We start from the raw sequence: 14,199 nt of genomic DNA on the forward strand, positions 1-14,199 counted from the left end.
GGCTGGGAAAAATGAGGACGTGGTACGTACCTTGCTGAAAACACCTCATTTTGACATATGATTATCTATGATCCCCTAATTGACATTTTGACTATTAGGAGACATACAATGTTAGCTAATCATTTCTAGTTAACGATGTGGATGTCCGAGACTAGAAATTACTGGCGGTGCCTCAACTGGGCTCCGAGAAATTTGAATTTGGACTACCTCGCGTAGCATCGTCCGTCTTTCAATAGAGGTTCGTTCGTGGCAGCTGGGATACAAAATGGATCGTCAGCTTCCACTATTTGGCAGTTATTCGACGGAAGTATGAACTTTGGTCTTGTCATCCACTTTTTAATGAGGGCATCAGTACACGCATTGTTATAAAAAAGGATCTCAAGGCAAGCAACGGTGACCGAATTGCGTTGGGGGTTAAACAAGAAAGAAACAAAGAAGATGGAAGGTGTTATCTCCGCCGAATCAGCCCATTCAGAATGGAGCTGATAACAAGAGACTAATGAACAGCATATAGATTAGTCTCACTATGGTCACAACCTTGCACTTATTATCTGATTACGGTGGACAATGTAAAGAAAAAACAACAATGCTTCTGATAAGGTCTTATAGTTGCGGAGCGTTCGTCAATGGGCCAGCGTAATGATAGGTGTGCCCATTGCATGCAGATAAGCCAATAGGGAACGATGGATACATGGCCGTTAAGCAATCTGTGGGTGGCAATAGCAGTCTGCGTGTCACTGCAGCAAAGAATTCCGTTTGAAGCTGAAGGCATCTATCAAGTCCGAGGCCATCCGCTGCCAGTAACATCAGGCTAGTGGAAAAGCCATGGGTGAGAAACTTCGCACGCAATTTGAAACGTAGAACCGACAGTAGGCTTGCTTTCGCCGATTGACTCAGTTTCAAATGAGAAGAATGAGTAATGTCTTGTCTTTTTGCGCAGGAAAATACTAATTTCGTGTGTTTTGCTTCTAATTTGTACAAGGTTTTAAAGTTACTGCATGAAGCTAATGGCCGGTTTAGGTGGTTTATCCAAAGACGTGTGCGCTACTTGAGAAAAGAAATGCCATGTCCGCTTAACTGCTCAAAAAGATTCAACAGTGAAGATTTTAATTGAACTTAGGGAACATGCCTCTGAAGACGCGTAAGTGAATTCATGTCCGCTCAGCAAAAAACCTAAAGCTACTGCCAGATTCGAAGTAGCCGTTCCAAATATCAGCTATATCATTCATTAGGGGTACAGTTTCAGTAATCGCGAACTGCTTGATGCACGATTTTTGTACTGGTAGACAAAACACCAAGGTATTTCGTCGCGCACATTCAAGCGGCACATCTTCAAAGTGATGCTTGTGGTACGAACCCTGTTACATATTTCAATACTGCTCGATTTCAATTTCACACTTGAAACACGTGCCGTAAAGTGAATAATCAGAATCATAATGAGCGAATCTTCTTAATTAGCCATTTGGGTATTCTGATTTACCATGCAGGTAAGTTTCACCTGTTCAGTAAGTGCACCAGAAAAGGATAGCGCTAAGTGTCATCGGCGATTCATTTTAAGTAAGTTCGAGAAATAAAGGAAAAGCTGGCGGAGCGCCAGCCTTTCATTTAAGACAAAGAAGCAAACTTTTTGAATTGGTAATACAAAACCATCTCAGTGGTGTTGTCACAGTCCTATCTGTTTTCTTATGCTATGATTGGTACGATCTGAGCTTTGATATGCACTATATTCACCACTAAAGTAGCCGAACCTTGACTTTTTGAATGTGCTGTAACAATTCACGTAGTGTTTCTTACAGTAGTTCTTTTTAATGTCACTAAATACATGTGTTCTTGACAACTGTATAGCAATTTCTGACCCATTGGTCCTTGATAATGTAACAAGTTTTACTTCACAAACTTCAATGTGAGAGCGGTGTACATGCGCTTGATGGTTCAGGAATCAGAAGTCTGAAGCTGTTTCAAAGTGATTGCATTGAAGCATGAAAGACGGTGGAGCAACCTCTTATATGTAGCTATGTATAGCTGGCATTGTCTAGACCATTTCCTAGGGCTAGCTACAGCACAAAATACTTTTCGAGGTATAAAAAATTAACTCGCCATCCCGACTCTGCGAAAGTAGATGTCCAAGGAAGCTGTTGTAAACCACCCCTTCAACTGCTGATGGGGGTATGCAACGCCCTATGGCTTTAGAGTAATGGCAGTAATACTATTTTACAGTAATGGCAGTAATGATAATGTTGACAGCACATCATTGCCCATAGCGGTGCTGCAAGGACATTGAAACCAGTTGCTACGCTGGTTAAATCGTACAAGAAAAGCTAGTGACGTCACTTACCCATATCATAAGGTTCTGTAGCCGTGGCAGCTTGCGCTACAGTAATTTTTACCGGGAAGCGTATGCGGAGCGCTACATTCTTCGGATTGTTATAAGGAGTGTCTTATGATCATTTTGTGGTTCGGATGCTTGTTTTCAGCTTGTTCTTCATTGAAACGAATGCTGTTTCGTATGTTGTATGGATTATTCTAAGGAATGTATGCACTGTTCGCTTCATTTTGCTGAGTGCTTGTAGCTTCTGCCTTATTGCTTGCTGATGGGTGCATGAGTCATTGATGAGTCACTGCTTGTAGCCTCAGCCTCAAGGGGGTATGAGCCATTGCTCTGCCCTGCACTCCCTCTGGGATCCGCCCACCATTGTTTCGCAGCGAAGCTGTATATGGCCAAGGTTCTGTGCACTTTTGTCGTCCGTGAACAAAAAACTATAATCATCAATGGCGCATACCTCCATAAGCAAGAAAAAACTGCAATAGTTCATAGCCCCATAGGGCAGAAGCTACAAGCACTCAGAAAAGTGAAGCGAATAGGGCTTAAATTCTTTCTAATCACCTATACAACATACAGAACAACATGTCGAAAACTGTCATCATCAATGGCTCATACCCCCGTGAGCAATGGCTCATACCCCCGTAAGCAAGCAAAAAATGCAATGACTCATAGTCCCGTAAGGTTCGTGGCTACTCACTTTGCGTGAATTAGCTGATATGACACTACCCCTGTTGTCGTCGGTGATTTCAATGTGGATGGGTCGGTAACAAAAAGGGAGCGGTTTACGCGTTCCGTATTGCATACATAACGCTTGCGATGCCACACCTATCCGGCCCAACTGACCACGCAGCGGCGTACGTTCATCGATTTGACATTATCAAAGAATGTGATTGCGGTTGAGATTGAAATAATGATCACCGGTCAAGACAATAAATGAGTGGGCATACCTTTCGACACGATGACCACCGATCAAGACAATAAATGAGTTCATAACTTTGTTCAAAATTATGTCTCACCTTCGTGTCGTGTGCTAAACACCTTCGGTTGTCAACCACCTTCACAGAACGGAATGGCTCATATTTTTTTCTAGCGACGTTACGCCTTACGTTACAATTTTACTGTTTACTGACGCCCCAGGGGGGGGGGGGGGGGGGGGGGGGGGAGGGTGTTTCTCCGCGGGAGTGCTATGATGGATCCGTGGCGATGCAGAAATGACGAAGCCAAGCAGACGCGCCATCGCCTTCTGCTCAGTCGGCTCTGCAGCGAAGCCAGGGCAGCGTTCCACCTTCCGCAGCTGGCATGAACGTCGTGCGCAAAAACACGTGTGCTCCTGCTTTACACCTGTGTGCACGTGGTGGTCCGATCTGAACAGACCGCACAGCTCAAGTTAGAAACGCGGGCGGTTATTTTTTTTCCCTTCAGTCTGATTTCGTGCACCAATAAGGTGTGACGCCTACAACGCCGCAGGCGGCGCCCCTCGCTATGTCAGTGTACCTGCGGGAGCCAGGTACAGTACCGCTATGCCAGTGTTGTGAGACGTCAGGGTGCTCATTTCGTTGCGAAGCCGAAGTTGTGTTGCGTGCTGCGTTGGGCCAACGTGCCGCCCCTGCATATTGTTAGAACACCGTCGTAGGAGGCCTGTGCAGGATAACGCTATCTATACCTTGCTATCGCCCTTTGTGCAAACTGCGCAATTATGTTCCAGATAGTCCTGACTACTGGTAAAGTGAATAGGTGTCATTAGTTCTTGTATTGCTTAAAATGCATATATGGAGGTGACAGCTGCACGACGCAAGGAATGTGGTCTCAGTCGGCCTAACCTTCACGCAGTGCTACACCGGCAAAAAAATGCGGGCGTATGCGCCCGACGAATATAGGAGATCGTACGTTTGAACTTGAAAAGCTTGTTGAGATCTATTGAAGCACAAGTAAGGTAGATACAAGTGCTGGCATTGAGACACGGCTCTCCTTTGGGGCGAGCTTACAGACCCACATCAGACCACACCTGTTTGAGGACAATTGGAGACGCTCAGATGATGATCGTATTTTATTTTTCCGTATAACTTAAATTATGGGGTTTTACGTGCCAAAACCACTTTCTGATTATGAGGCACGCCGTAGCGGAGGACTCCGGGAATTTTGACCACCTGGGGTTCTTTAACGTGCACCTAAATCTAAGAACGCGGGTGTTTTCGCATTTCGCCCCCATCGAAATGCGGCCGCCGCGGCCGGGATTCGATCCCGTGACCTCGTGCTCAGCAGCCCAACACCATAGCCACTGAGTAACCACGGCGGGTCCGTATAAATTGATTATAAAGCCTGCTCAGTTGCATTGACGGCTACTACAACTACTTGTGGGTAGGGATGGCGCAGTTGTCGACGTAGTACGGGCCGTTGGTGTATCTATCAGTGACACTGTATACAGCGATGACTCGGCCCATAGCTGGCGTCAGCGTCGTGTCGGTGGCCTGTTCAAAACTAAAACCGGAAAATAATGCGGTAGAAGACAAAAAAATAGAAACGCGTTCTTTCTTTTTTACAATTTTACTTCCTAGAGGGACAGTAAGGAGGAAAATGTTGAGTGAAGATAACAATTTGCCCTACGAGATAACCAAAGAAGCACTTTTTATCATAAGGTGAGGCGTAATAAGCAAGAAACCACGCGAAAAGAAATACGAATCACAAGCGCGCCTTGATGATCCCGCATTATCCAATTAGCCGTGATGTGACAAATGTTTACTGCACCTGCACGGGCCTACACTCGCGGACAACTTTCTGTGGCAATGAAGGGAAAGCTACGGAGGCAAAGCGCGCACTAGTGAGAGCGCTTCTGAAACGAGTTCCATGTTTTTATCCGCGTTAGTTTAAGCTGTGGAAGAGAAAACACAAAACATCTTATTAGCAACAGTAAAGTAAGATAAAACGCACCACTGTATGTAAAAGTTTACCTATTTTGCGGCTTTTCCCTTCCGCGTCTGCGAAAACGCGAAACCGTCGCACGTGAAACTGCACCGACTCATCTTCTGTACCGAGGAACCAAAAGCCCTGTCAGATGCTGGCGGACTACTTGGCGCCGTAGCAAATGTGCAGCAGCCACGCGCCCGTAGCTTATCCCTTAATTGTCACAGAAAATTGTCCTGGAGTATTGCTAAAACTAAATTGCTTATATTGAACTACAACATATTCCAAACGTGGCAAAAAGTGAGCCTCGCTTGTTCCCAATTTTTCTTTTTCAAAACTGAAAATCGCAAGAAGTTGAAACTTCTGGTGCCAAACTTGCCTACCAGCAATGAAGCATCGCAAATAAAGTATTCAATCATTGCCTTGTTACTTCCAAATGATTCACTGCTTCGTTTTACTCTCCCTCTAACAACACGCACAAACCAGTTGCACATCAAGATCTCGTCCCGGTAAGTGTCGGGCATGCCTTCATGATGCGCGGTCGCAATCGGCAACTTCCGGTAAGCCGCGTCGACCACATTGAAGTGCGTGAAAATTTCACGCGTCAGGTCAGCGGCTCAGTGTAGCCGGGTGGCCCGTACATATAAGACGATGTACGCCCGATTGCGTTGTGGATTGTTACGTCACACGCGGAATGTACAAAAAAAAAGGTGGTCAATTGCTTCGCGCTCGCATTATGAACAGGCGAGTTTTCATAAATGAGAGCACGCATAGATATGAAGCATCTGGGTTATGTGAACGGCCTGTTGCAATTTTAATAGGATGTAATCCTACTAATTTTTACCTAATTCTTTAGGACTCCCTTTTAACTAACCCTCACCTTAATCATCAAGCTACCATCGCACAGAGGAGTGGTAGCTATAGTATAAATGTTGCCGACGCAAATAGCTGTCGCTGGGTGAAATATAATACTGCTTGTCGCTATAACTCCATGCTGACGCTGCTCTTCTTCGCCCACTTCTGATCAAATCAAGTCGTCATCTTCTTTATAACCAATTTTCTTTTTTCTTTGGGGTTTGTACTCTTCTCAACGGTTATATGAGCATGCGCTGAATGTCATTTTTCCCCGTTTGCCTCCATATAGTCCAAAAATCTGGCACAACATTGATTTGCGATGCGTGTTTCAGAACCATACAGGGCTTGTAATGTTAAAACTAAACCGGACCTTCTTTTGAAGCCCTACGCTTCTTGCAAAAAGAAAAATAAGCAAATAAACTAATCGACTGCACTAAATTGAAGCCTTGGTAAAGTGTCGCTCTGTTCCTTTTCGTTGCAGGTTCGTCTCGTGCTTCATACAAGTGCGTTCTGCTCTTTTGCGTCGCGGCATTGGCTGCTGCCCAATTGAACCCGTGCCCTGCGCCCGAGTCCCTAAGTCCGTGCGGCTGCGACTTCACCGGGATAAACTGCATGAAGGCCAGGAGTGCCGCAGAACTCGCGAAGGCGTTCAGCGGTAAGGAGAAGACTATGCACAAAACTTTGTGGCTGCAGAAAGCGCCCGTCGTCAAGATCGACAACGGAACGTTCGGGGAGTACGTCTTCGGTAAAGTGTTCGTCGAAATCTGCAACCTGACCTCCTTCGAGCTGTCGGCGCTGGCAAAGTCGGCCAAGCTTCTGTCGGAGTTGAGCCTATATGGGAACCAGCTGACTAGCATCGATTACAAAGGGTCAGTGTGACAGCTCATCTTTCGCCTCGATCGCAAATATGTTTTTCACAGGGAATACGTTTTAATGCACGTGGCTGCACCAAAGCTGTCCTTCCGTCCTCTCTCACCTTAATATATCACTGGTCTTCGGCATCATACCATTGCACTTGTCTTGGATGAGTTCAGTGCATGTCGTTCGTGACGTTATATGTATAGTTTCTCCTGAACGACAAACGCGATTATTTTGGGGTAGCGTGGTATTCTTGAATACGGTACGTATCAAGAAAGCTTGTCAGGAAGTCATTCCCTATGCGTAAGCGCAAGGTCATGTGGCAGACGTCTGTATTAGCCAACACACCTTATTTGCGATGCACGCGCACAGTAAGCGCCAAACATTATTATAGCAGGTGACACGCTGCCCTGAACACCCAATACGCACCGAACAACTTCAATAGTTCCCAAAGTGTTACTATCTGTTTTCTCAGCGCATGTGGCTATCACGTCGTCGTTGGGAGGCTGCTAGAAATAATGGACAACAGCACGTGGTGCGACAGATGAAATGCGATCGTTGTCACCTCATACGAACCCGATATGTAAACGGTTATTAGCAACGCACGCTGCTGGCATTCCAATCAGGTAGAGCTGATGTAGTGGAGATGATAACGAAGAGAAAATTTTTTCCACTGCCGTCATTGAGGTTGAAGTAATGCACATCCAGAAGTTAAAAAAAAAAACACGGAACCAGACAGGCTAACCACTGTGCTACGTTGGTAAGCACTAACCTAACGTGCTACTCTTATCGCAAGCGTGGTGTACTGACGCTCTGCAGACGCACCCTAAAACGTGGTACGACCTCGTGTTTTCTCGGATTCGGCCAGGTCGCAGAGCTGGTATATGTACTCCACATAGGTTACACAATAACCACAGAATATATAGTAATTCTAGCTCCGGCAGATACAAGAACATTCTCATAAGCGTGCTGAAGCTACACCAAGGTCGAAAAGGATGCCCTTGACAGTGATGCTGTTTACAAAAGGAAGGTTTCACAAGTGACCCAAGGACACCTCTTAAACGCAGTGTGACATTCTCGTTTTTTCCCCCCGAGTACTATTAAGAAAATAACTTCGTTTAAAAGACAGATATAATTGAAAGGTGCTTTCAACGCGGGGCTGGAGTGAATTATCACCTGCACCGTCAATCACGTATGCATAATTTATAACACTCATGGGAAAGCCGTTAATTCGCGAACCCGAGCAGACCTGTTGAGCAAGAGAAAGTTGGATTGGGAAATTTCCAAGATGGTCCACAATTTTGTCGCTAACACTCTTCCTCTAAATATAATAGTCCAGAAGTTGATTAAATAGTAATAACTAATTAGGCAATCAGTCAAGATACAAAAATAGCATGACTAGCTGCAAGCTGTATGACAAAAACATTACCTTGGTTCTGCCCAGCTACGTGAAACTTGCAGTTTTAATCCTTTAACTGGCAAGATAAGAAAGACATCCTCACATGACGTGTTTTTATTGCTTGATTTCTTGTGAATGTTGTTCATACATACCAAATGAAATATGAAAGCGTTTCTCTGCAAACTAGGTAAGATACAGCAGGTCGAATAGATTGTTGACCAGCTGGTCAGAGGCAAATGTATGGTCCAAAAGTTGTGTTTGGTACTTGCTTTGGCAATGTAAATGTGTGTTCTTGAGATGAACCTCAATGGAGAAAAAAATAATAACTTTCTTAAATAAAGGGAAAATATTCTCATTAGCAAAAACATGACCTCCACGTCCCCTAAGACACCTAGAACATCTGCTGCTGCTCACGCTCGATATTTTTGTGACTACCATTGTTGAACAGGTACGTAAGTTAAGGTAAATTGAACGGCACCGAATAATATTTGGTTTTGTATAGTGTCTGCAGATATTTTGGTGAGGTCAACAATATTGTTGAGCTGCCAGTTAAAGGGTTGTTCATTGCCACAAATTGCGTGGGAAGCACAGAGGAGGCCCTGGGCACATGTCATATGTCAGTTGTTTCTGGAATTGACACTTTGTTGCGAATGCAGCGCATGTGTTTCCTACCTTTTCTTTCAGCGTCCCCGGGTTTTTCGCGCTGTTTTTTTTCCCGTCAGCGTCAAACCTTACCAGCACGTTCATCTTTCAGTCACGCTGAAATATACGTTTCATCCTAACGACGCAGGATTGCCAATTTCGAGAAACTGCGCGTGTTGAACCTGGCCAATAACAACCTGGGAAATGTGCCCGCATTCGCGTTCAAAAATCCTTCACTGGAGACGCTGGTAATGAACGAGAATCCCATCACCAGCATCGGAGCGTTCGCCTTCAGAAACCTGCCCAAGTTGAAGAATCTGCAGCTGCGATCCATTCGCGTGAAGAGGTTGGCCGCTTACTCGTTCGCTATCCCCAGGCATCATCCGAACCTGCAGGTAAGCACATGAACAGGCTGAACAGGACGCGTCTGGAGGTGTCTTGATCGTAGAAACGACTGAAATAAAAGCCATTTTGGCACCGCCATTAGCAAACGTTTGCTGTGTTCAGCATTTGCCTGTATTCCCATGAAGCTGGGTGCGGGAACCGGTGCTAACATCGAGCTATAGCTTCACCTTGTGTAAAGCTCACTTTTTTTAATAGCTAAAACGAGGCTGTAACACATTATAGATAAGCATTGATTGAAGCTTTTCGTGGGACCGAAAGTGAATGCAGGATTATATCATTTACGAAATTTGCTATGTTTGAAACCAAATTTCAAGCGACATGGCATCATGATTTGGTTATAGCCTCGGGTGTTTTTATGAGGCTGCCAGAAGAAGCAAATCCTACACACCGAAGTCTAGCAAATCTATCGCGCCAAAACAACGAAAAACATGATTCGGTACATTTTTCATATTTGTGAAGAGATACTTTCCAAGAATCATAGACGTGAAATTTTTGACGTTCTCATATCTCGTTCAGGGCTTACGCGTGGAATGCACAACATATAAACAGGTGAACACTAAGTCATAAATTCGAAATTCCTAATCTTTTGTGCAGCTGTACGATGCCATGATTCTGAATATACAAGAAATGGGCTGGGAATAAATTTCAATGGGCGGATTTTTCGGCTTATCAAAGCATTACTAGGAAAGTTAGCTTGAGCAAAGCCGCTTGCAGGTAGGAGGACTAAGTTTACGCAAATCCATGAACCGCTCATCATTTTTCCAGTAGAACTGTGCCGCGCAAGAAGAAAGAATGAGGCGCAGAACCGATGAAGACGCAGGCACTCTGTCTCTGTCCGCACTGATTTGCGCATTCTTACTTGATGCTGATATTCACCGATTGGCCTGATAACGAATGAAATAATGGACGCATCACACTGTTCATTATTTCCAAGCTGACTCATCCGCCATGTCGCATAGGCGCACGCCAGCAATAGCCCGGGTACTTCAGACGCTTCTTTCCTTCCTTCCTCTCTCTCCCTGTTATCTTTGTTTTCCCCCTTTCCCTTTCCCCCGGTGTAGGGTAGCCAACCGGACATGATTCTGGTTAACCTCCCTGCCTTCTTATCTCTTTTCCTCCCTCCCTCAGACGCTGCATTTCACAATTTCCAGGTAACATTGTGAAAAGCACGCAAGGAGTCGTGTTACATAAATCGCACTTTGCGTGTTTTCCACAGCAGTTGCATTTGGTCTGGGCCTCTTTCTACGGGATAACGTCTTGACATATTGCAACTCCTGGGCGCAAGCTTGCGTCAACTCAGGTATTATGGCACTTTGTTCTTTCACTATGTGACGTGCCATGTTTCTCTAGCGAGAGCAAGTTTTGCGCAGCGGCCGCTGGTCGCAGAATCTTGTCACAGCTGGCGCTGTAGTAAAATAGGTTCACATGTGCCGGACATCCCTGAAAGAATTGCGCCGTTCTTTGCGGCATGAAACTACACGTGACACTAACTTTTACATGGAATCCCGTAACAGATACATATACCTTTCTTCCGTGTGTGACACACTATTTTATTGTTGCAGCAATTATAGGTCTACTCGTGGGCCGCCCTTGCCGTCGTTATGCCCTTGTATGGACGGTGGATGCACGGCTCGCGCGTAGAGAGTAAGCTCGCTTCGAGGAACGCGCAATGCATTTAGGGCTGCAAGAACGACGCGGTGAAGTGCACATAAATGTCAGTTTTAGAAGAGAGTTGCTTACGCTCCGCTCTGCTCACATTCTACGCACACCCGGCTTAACTACGTTGATTTTGCTTGTTTACCAAACGCGTCTCCCAGACACGACAGCGACGTGCTTTCAGCCTCGCTGTAAAGCCACAACGACACCAAGTAAACACACCCTCGCGCTTACATCAAGCAGTTTTTGTAGTGGAACGTGGCAGCCATGGAGGAAGGAAAAAGAGGAGGGAGCATACCGCAACGCGAATGAAGCCAAATCTGTCGGCCCAACACGTGATCGTCAGGTCAAAGTGCGCGGTCGGTTTTTGTGATCCAGCTCTGCAGGGAGGGCAGCTGAACGAGCGTGCACCGAATAAAATGAATGAATATATGATGTTTATTGGCGCAAGGGCCAGGTGTGGCCAAAGAGCGCCATTACCGAATAAAATCTACTGGCATATCCAGTGGGAATCAAGCGTCTTAGCCAATATCGATTCTTGCTCCGTGATCTCGACGTAACAGGTCACGTGGTGAGCTTCCACTGTGGCTTCACGGATCGTTCGCTTGCCAAGGCTGGCCGCGTGCCGTAATGCTCCCTCTCATATTTTTGCTTCCTCCATGGTGGCAGTATTCTACATTCCGCCTACGTCATCCCGTTCCTACGTTCTACGTCATCCCAGCGCTAAACTCTCTGTTTCATGTTTTGGTTTCGGCGTCGTCTGCGGCCGGTTCACGCGTAGTTCAGTAAGAGAAATGGTGGGGCTGACAGCTGTCGAGTACGTGTTCCGTGCCGGCTGCTACACAGCGAACTATTTTGTGAACTTACGCAACAGCTCAAGTATTCGCACGCATGTCGTGGTGCGTGAATTTCTCCCGTGGTCCTTCAATGTTTATGAAGAATTCCTCGGCGCCTATTGCTTGGTTTCCCCTCAACTCACTGCGTTATTTATTTACCCAGTAGTCTCCTCCTCGCTCGTACAACTGCACACAATAAGGAGCGGCCGAAATGGACAGTCCACTAGGTGGACTTTTACAGAATGGCCCCCCTGGTATCGGCCAGGGTGCCGTTTCTATACTGCGCAGCGGCTGCCTGTCTGGCTCAAACCCAAACGCATCGGTAAACAATGGGTGCTGCTTTCACTTTCAACGCTTTGTTTTCGAGTGAAACTTCATTTTTCTTTGCCCGTGAAGGCAAGCACTGATAGGAGTCTCTCTGGCCTAGGTAGCATTGCCTGTTACGTATGAAACGTAGTGTAGAGTTGTATGTACGAATACTCTGGTGGTGGTAAAACTTCGCAGAGCGAGACCATGCTGGACAGGATGGGGGGGATCTACGAGAGCCACCATTTTACTCGGGCTTTGTGATCCCACGCAGATTTTGCTGAACGCTGGTCAACTTGAGAGCATCGAGGAGAAGGCCTTCTATAGAGTGGCGCCTCTTACATTGCGTCTCACGCTGAACAAACTGCGAGATTTCAGCCGCCCCGTTTTCCAGCCTCTGATGGAAGCAATGACTTTGAATGCGGAGCGTAATCAACAGTTAGGCAAGGCCAGGATCATCACCGCAGGTGAGGCCGTGCAGTGGTTGTTTGTTTGACTTTCGTTATCACTTACGAATTCCGCGGAAAATTCAGTAATCACATAAATGTTAGTCTCAGCCTTTCTCATCTGTTTCGTGAAAAGCGACTTCTCCCTGACACTTTGACTGAGATTAAGACATGTTGCACGGTGATGATTCTTCTGAGCCTATTCTACAAGCAAGCATTTAGGGCGTTCCCTATTGCCTGCCTTCCTACTAAGTTAGTGGGCGGAAACTCGAAGGATAACGGTGGAACTTAGCGGTGTAACAGCGAATATCCTCGCCTTTTGCCTGTGTGTTTTACAATGTATCTAGGACTATATGTTCACTGCATTTATTCACTCTTCTAATTCTTTTCTAGGTTTTATGAACCTGCTATATTTATTCTTAAAGATATGTTTCGCCTTATTTTTACTGTTGTTTTGAAGAGAGTAGATGCCACCTTTATATGTGACTAAATATTTTAAATTTCAATGTCAAAGAAAGATAAGATAGGCCCAAGAATGTATGCAGGCTCTGCATACATTTAGGTATAGCTATGCTATATTCCATGCCATGCTATTTGCCATGCTGTAATTGGGGGTTATGTTTCTGCACTATTCTATGACTAAAGTTAGTGATACCCCATCTTACATTCTTGACTCAAATTTTGCTCAGAGTTTTCAAAATGGCAGCCCAGAAGCAACTGTCATGAAACATAACACAAACAGGGCATGCCTTTTACCTCAGGTCTTCTCAAACTATTAAATATTAAAGGCACAAAAGAATATCAAAGCTCAAGCCAGAAAGTGACGTTATTTTACTGGCGTGAATTTTTACAGGCAGCGTAGTGGTGCCTCTGCGATGTTCACGGCAGGGTAGAGGGTGCCAGAAATTTTGGCGCACACACGTATATCGCATCCGCATTAGTCGGACCCGCGTCTAGTTTGAATAACGCCCGAGAAATCCGAGCACAAAGCTGAGCCTTGCAATCGCTATCAATGCTTCGCCCTGCTGGCTAAACTGGCATTTTTTTTTTTCTTCTTACAACACAGGCAACCGATTCACCTGTCACGGCTGCGGTTTCTCCTGGCTCACGACACTGCAAGGCCGGCCTGACATGATGCTCATGCTCATCGACTTCAGATGCCCTGGTAGAGTGGCCGTATGGAACGTGACCAACTCTCTCATCGGCTGTCCTCGGGATACACCGTGAACACACCGACGTACCCATGGAAAGAAGCCAGGGCGAAGGGCATAGCGAAAGTGACGAATAAATGTTGACAAAGAAAGTCCAATTTTGTTTCAAGTTTGGTGTTGGAGCCTCTTTTTTGAGCATCAAGACACACTGATGCTCAGAGCGCAAGAAGAAAAAAAATAATGGAGATCCAAAGCAACATTTTTCGATCATTATTTTGTTAACTCGTGTTTTGCACGCATTAACCACGGTGTGATTATGAGGCACGGAAGTAGATGCCGAGTCCGGAATAAGTCTGACCGCTTCGGGCTCTTATATGTAAACCTAAATCAAAGTACACCGGCGTTCTTATGTTTCGCCCCC

The 14,199-nt window shown here is 45.7% G+C and overlaps 1 protein-coding gene across 1 annotated transcript; it reads left to right on the plus strand.

Annotated features, from left to right (window-relative positions):
- Positions 1-694: 694 nt before the first annotated feature.
- LOC126527722 (uncharacterized) lies at positions 695-13,947 on the plus strand. Its single transcript, XM_050175594.3, has 5 exons — positions 695-829; positions 6,561-6,948; positions 9,127-9,373; positions 12,456-12,648; positions 13,694-13,947. The coding sequence occupies exons 1-5, from the start codon at positions 826-828 to the stop codon at positions 13,852-13,854; spliced, it is 993 nt and encodes a 330-aa protein (XP_050031551.2). The 5' UTR covers positions 695-825; the 3' UTR covers positions 13,855-13,947.
- Positions 13,948-14,199: the final 252 nt, after the last annotated feature.

This window comes from Dermacentor andersoni, chromosome 9 (assembly GCF_023375885.2).
Source record: "Dermacentor andersoni chromosome 9, qqDerAnde1_hic_scaffold, whole genome shotgun sequence".
In the NCBI taxonomy this organism is placed as follows: domain Eukaryota; kingdom Metazoa; phylum Arthropoda; class Arachnida; order Ixodida; family Ixodidae; genus Dermacentor; species Dermacentor andersoni.

Bases quoted from the DNA above. Each gene is read 5' to 3' on its own strand.
- LOC126527722 (XM_050175594.3), top strand. The intron at 6,949-9,126 runs GTCAGTGTGACA...CTAACGACGCAG, and splicing joins ACTAGCATCGATTACAAAGG to GATTGCCAATTTCGAGAAAC. The intron at 12,649-13,693 runs GTGAGGCCGTGC...CTTACAACACAG, and splicing joins GGCCAGGATCATCACCGCAG to GCAACCGATTCACCTGTCAC.